This window comes from Echinops telfairi, unplaced genomic scaffold (assembly GCF_000313985.2).
Source record: "Echinops telfairi isolate 266 unplaced genomic scaffold, ASM31398v2 ScPeMD7_7457;HRSCAF=8495, whole genome shotgun sequence".
In the NCBI taxonomy this organism is placed as follows: domain Eukaryota; kingdom Metazoa; phylum Chordata; class Mammalia; order Afrosoricida; family Tenrecidae; genus Echinops; species Echinops telfairi.
This window is the reverse complement of record NW_022111357.1, coordinates 46,419,514-46,424,876: the sequence shown is the minus strand read 5'-3', so window position 1 is coordinate 46,424,876 and position 5,363 is coordinate 46,419,514. Positions and strand designations below refer to the sequence as shown.

Sequence of the window (5,363 nt, the reverse complement as noted above, 5' to 3'; positions counted from 1 at the left end):
AGGGAGTGTTGGGGAGGTTGGCCTTTCCTTACAGGGGAGCCCAGAGACCTTGGGCAGGATGGGCGGGCGGGCGTCGAGTCCCCTGGACAAGCAGCAGCAGCAGCATCTGAGGGGTAAGCTGGGGGCTGGGGTGGGGACAGGGAGGGGTGAAGGTTGGGGTGGCAGGGAAGCCATCAGATCAGTCCCAGTGGCTGTCAGTGATCGTTGAACCCCCCAGTGGCCCCAAGTGCTCAGAGCAGAACTGCTCCATGGCACTTTCACGGCTGCGACCTTTCAGAAGCAGGTCACCAGGCCTTTCTTCCGAGGTGTCTCTGGATGGGTGAAGCAGTAGACCTTGTCGCTGACAGTCAAGGTAGCCATGTGCACCAGCCGGGCCCAGTGGGTGTGAGCACCGGGCCAGCACAGCATTGTGGGTGGTGGTAAGTATAGGTAGATCCCAAATATTAGGTGGGATATACTTAGGCTAAAATAGGTGCTTATTTCTCTGAAATTCACACCTAACTGGTTTCTGACATTGGCTGTTAACTCCGAGGGTCCTATTCAGGGCTCTGGGATGGGGCTGGGAGTGGTCCTGGGTGAGGTGGTCCCAGTCAGGCCCAAAAAGGGGTCCTCTAGAGGAGTAGAGGCAACAAGTCCCCTGTGCCACCTCCCCAGGGAGCCAGGCTCAGTTCTGGAGTTAAGACTAAAAGGGACTGGGAAGGTTTTAGCACCTGGTGGTCCCCTTCATGCCCCCTGCCCCCTACCCCCATCCCTGTGGCTTGAACAGCCCCTCTCCTGGGCTCGTGAGGAGTGCAGTGGGGTCGAGAGGTAGGAGATTCGGGAACAGCAAGTACAAAGAAGAGTCAGACTGCCTGTGTGCACCCTGGCCCTGGCCCCACGCTGTGTGACCCTGGGCAAGTAACTGTACCTCTCTGGGCCTCATTCTTTCACCTGCAGGAGAGTGCAACAATATCTACTTCATGGGGCCATTGTAAGAACACAAAGAGTTACTCCTAGTGTCAAGACTTTGTTTTGTTTTTAGTAGCTAACAACATACTGATTGTTAGTCTGGGTCGACTAGAGAAACAAATTCATAGACACTCATGTGTATAAGAAAGAGCTTTATGGGGCTCAAGTAGAAAGTAACTGTTTTGGGAATGATGAGGGAAACAAATGTAGGAGTGCTTGACACAATGGATGTATGTGTGGATTGTGATAAGAGTTGTACCTGCCCCCAAGAAAAGTATTTAATAAAAAAGAAAGCTTTATATACAAGAGAAATTGAATATAGAGAAAACATCCCAGCCCAATCCAGATCAAGTCCATAAGTCTGTATTAGCCCATATGTCAGATACCAATCTATAAATTCCTCTTCAGAGTCATGAAACACATGCAATGATGCTGAATGCAGGAAGATCACAGGTCAGTGGGTGGAAAGTCTTGTGGATCCAGTGGCAGTAGAGGCATCTCAGTGCTAGCAGGGGTCTCCACGTGGCTCCTTAAGCTCCAGGGAGCTAGCTTAGCTCCATGTGTCTTCTCCACAGGAATGTCTCGAAGGGAGTGAATGTGTGTCCCACCTCCAGTGAGCTATTTATCTCCTTAGTGCTGCCAAATGGGGTCATCAAGCTGCCACCTGATTGACAGGCTAAACTGCACCCTTTTACTCTTAAGTCTCAAATTGACCACAGATTCTGTCACTACCTCACTGATTGGGTTTCTCTCCCCTACAGAGAGGTGCAAAGGCAGGCAAGCCGGTCAAGTTGGGACCTGAGCACCCCCTATCTCCAGGCTCTGGCAGGCATGGCTCCTGGGCTTACAGTCACTTTGTGGTACATGATGGCTGCTATAGCTCCAGCCATCAGGTCCACATCCCAGGCAGCAGAACGGAAGCCATGTGTCATATGCAGTTCAGTGCACCTACCTAGAGAACTTGAAGACCAGGGTAATCAATCACCTCTTGAGAGGAGTCCTGGCGGGACAGTGGGTGGACATCATCGCCTGCCCTATAAGAGAAAGACGAAACTTTCCCACACCTGTAAAGATTGAAAACCTCAGCAACACCCCCACCCCACCCCCACCTGCCAGGAGCAATTCTACCCTGTCCTACAGGGTCTCTCTGAGGGGGTGGCAGTGAGTTTGGTTTTGGTGGACAAGGACACTTGGGGAAGGTGGGTCCCTTCATAGGAGCTCTGGTGCTGGCAGCTAACGAAGGTGGGATTGGGATCCACCAGCTGCCGGTGGGAGAAAGAGGAGGCGGCAGTCGGCTTACATACAGAATCCCCGCCCTGGAGCCCCTCGGGGCAGTTCCACTCTGTCCCTCGGGGTCCTTCGGAGTCGAAATCCACTCGTCGGCACCAGGGTCGGGCTTGTTCACGAGCTCCGTGTGGTGATGGTTTCGTGGTTGTGTGACTGCACCAATCACCGCGGGCGGGGGGGCATTTAACACCAATGACGTTTGTGGTGCATCAATGAGGGAGTCCCTGGGGGTGCGGGGGTGGGGGGTGGCTAAGCTCTTAGCTGCTGTGTGAGTCTAACCCAGAGGTACCTGTGAAAAAAGACCTGGTGTTCCACTTTTGACCAGTCAGCCTCTGAAAGCCCCGTGGGGCACTTCTATGTGGGACACTGGGGTGGCCATGAACCCACCCGATGATCACTGCCCCGCCCACCGCGGGGAGGAAAAGGGTGCGGAGGTTCTGGGTAAATAGTATTCGGGATGTCTCCTTTGGCAGTTTGTGGGCACTGCAGGTAGTAGGAACCCAAGGAGGCTTCCATGATCCTGTCCTGCCCTCCCCCACAGGCCTGCAGGCCCAGCTGGCAGCCTCTCCATGCCCCCGCCCCACTGTTGCCCTGTCCCCTCAGATCAGGTGGACGTTCTGCTGAGAAACTTCCTGCCTTGCTATCGCAGGCAGCTGGCAGCCTCCGTCCTGCAGCAGATCTCCCGAGAACTGGGCCCTCTGGAGCCCGCTGGGTGCCAGCTGTTGCGCAGTAAGGTGGGTGGGGCCTGGGGGGTGGGTACACTGGGCAGGGGTGGGGCGGGGCCAAGTGTGGGCAGGGCCAAGTGTGCGCGGGGGGGCCGTGTTCTGAGCAGTGTTAAGGGAAGCCACACGCGCCAGGCTTTCCTCCGGCCACACGTCAACCTCCAGCCTTTTGCCCTCGCTGGCACGGGAGGTGGTGTGAACACATTCATTCATTCTTTATTTTTGGGGCTATCCATCATGTTCATCCTGCGTCCGGCTGCCGATTCCCTTTCCTAGAGAATGGATGATACAATGTTTATCTTCTGTGTCTGGCTTCTGGCACTGGCGAAGCCCTGGTGACCGGTGTGGGGGTTTACTACCTGCAAGATCAGCAATTCGAGTTTGCCGGCCCCTCGCAAGAGATAGATGAGGCTTTCAGTTGGACCAATGGGTAACATCATGATACGCAGAGAAATGGAGGAAAGATGGAAGTTGTCAGGGATTCCGCCTTGCTCAGATCCGCAGTCATGCTCATGGCAGCAGCAGTCAGGAGGGCAAAGGGTGCGCTGCATTGGGTAAATCTGCTACACCTGATCTCTTGACAAGTTACTTTGAGGACTAACGTGTGCCTGACCCAAACCCTGGTCTTTTCAATCACGTCCTATGCATGTGGAAGTTGGACACTGAATAAGGAAGCCCGGAGAAGAATGGGTGCATTTGCAATAGGGTGCCAGCGAGGAAGACGGAAAGTCCCACAGACTGCCCCAAGAAGAAACAAATCTGTTTGTAGAGTCAGGAGGCTCCTCAGAAGCAAAGATGGCAGACTTTGTCTCAGAGACTTTGAACATGTTCCCAGGAGAGCTCAGTCCCTGGAAAAGAACGTCGTGCTTGGTAAAGTAGACTCAGCGAAGGAGAGGAAGGCTCTCAGGTCGGTGGCTGCAACAATGAGCTCAAGTATAAGAACACTTGTGAGGCTGGCGCAGGACCTGCAGCGTTTCATTCTGTTGTACAGAGGGTCGCTGTGTGGCAAACAACCAAAAGAGGGATGGCCTTGGAAAGCCACAAGGACAGTTCTCCTCTGCTACAGGGTCCCTGTGGGAGTGAGCTTGCTGAGGGCCATCAGGCTGGAGCAGGGGTCAGTGTGATGGGTGGGTGGGGGCACCTGGGCTGGTGGTTCTGAGTTAAAGCGTAGAACATGGTGGCAGTTCCCTCTTGGGGCCGAGCTCAGCTCTGCTCCCTGCAGGCATGGGCCAGTGCCCGTGCCTGGCTTGCCATTTCCCAGTCGGGCTCTGGGGTCTCAGGCTGGGAGGCCTCCTCTGTAGTAGGGCGCACCCTGCGCTCCATCTCTCGCATGTTGTGTGTATATTGACTCACCCAAGTTCACTGCCAGTGGGTCCATTCTGACCCTATAGGACAGGATAGAATTGCCCTTGTGGGTTTCTGGGAATGTAACTCTTTACAGGAGTAGAAAGCCTCATCTTCCTCCCACAGAGTGGCTGGTGGTTTCGAACTGCTGAACTTGCAGTTAGCAACCCAAATATGTAACCTTTAGGCCACTGGGGCTCCCTAGGGCAGGCTAGAAGGGGCTTGAGAAGCAAGGAATCACAGGACACAGCCGCCCATTAGTTGGCCCAGGTGGTCAGGAATCTAGGTGGTCCGCCTCTTGGACTCCTGCCCATCCCTCCTGACAGAAGCTGCCCCGTGTTAGAGAGCACCGAGGCCCCTTGACGCAGCTACGGGGCCGCCCGCCCCGGTGGCAGCGGAGCTTCTGCGTCCTGCGTGGGGACGGCCGCCTGGAGTGGTTCAGCGGGCACGAGGTGAGAGGAGGGCCCTGGTGTGCCAGCCTAGCGGGCCTTTTCCATGCCCCAGTGACCCTTTTTCCATCATCTAATGAATTCACCACCCCGCCCCTATCCAGGGTGCTGGGCCCGACCATCTTACACTCTTGACCTTGGGGGCCTGGTGGGTAAACTGAGACCTGATGGGAAGGGCAAGGACCCACGCAAGCCACTGATGAGAGCGCCAGGAGGCCTTTGTTCTGCACGGCGGTGCCCGCTCCCAGCTGGGGGGCTCCATCGGGCGCCGCCTCCCTGGCTCACCTGTGCCCTCTGTGGAATGGGATGGGTTATGTCACGTGGGACGTCAGGGATTCGAAGAGATCCACTCACACATGGGATCGGTCACGGGGTGAGGGTGGTGATTCTAGAGACCTGGGGATTGGGAGGAGAGAGCGGCTTCTCAGTCCTCCCAAAGCCTCCCCTCCGGTCTGAAGTTAGGGGGTGGGCGCCTAGGCCGGACTCATCCTAAACCTGTTCTTTGAATGCCCTTTGTAGGAATATGAAAATGGGGGGCAGCCCCTTGGCTCCACGGCCCTGACGGGGTACACAATTCTGACCTCACCGCTCGAGTACCTCCGCCTGTTGGACA

General features: G+C 55.7%; 1 protein-coding gene across 1 annotated transcript in view; it reads left to right on the top strand.

Annotated features, from left to right (window-relative positions):
* The first annotated feature begins 58 nt into the window (after window positions 1-58).
* NIBAN3 (niban apoptosis regulator 3) overlaps window positions 59-5,363 on the top strand; it is a 19,006-nt gene continuing 13,701 nt past the window's right edge. Inside the window, exons 1-4 of the mRNA XM_045299254.1 lie at window positions 59-113; window positions 2,839-2,969; window positions 4,628-4,753; window positions 5,270-5,361. Of these exons, the coding sequence (XP_045155189.1) occupies window positions 59-113; window positions 2,839-2,969; window positions 4,628-4,753; window positions 5,270-5,361 (404 nt within the window). The remainder of the gene's footprint in view (window positions 114-2,838; window positions 2,970-4,627; window positions 4,754-5,269; window positions 5,362-5,363) is intronic.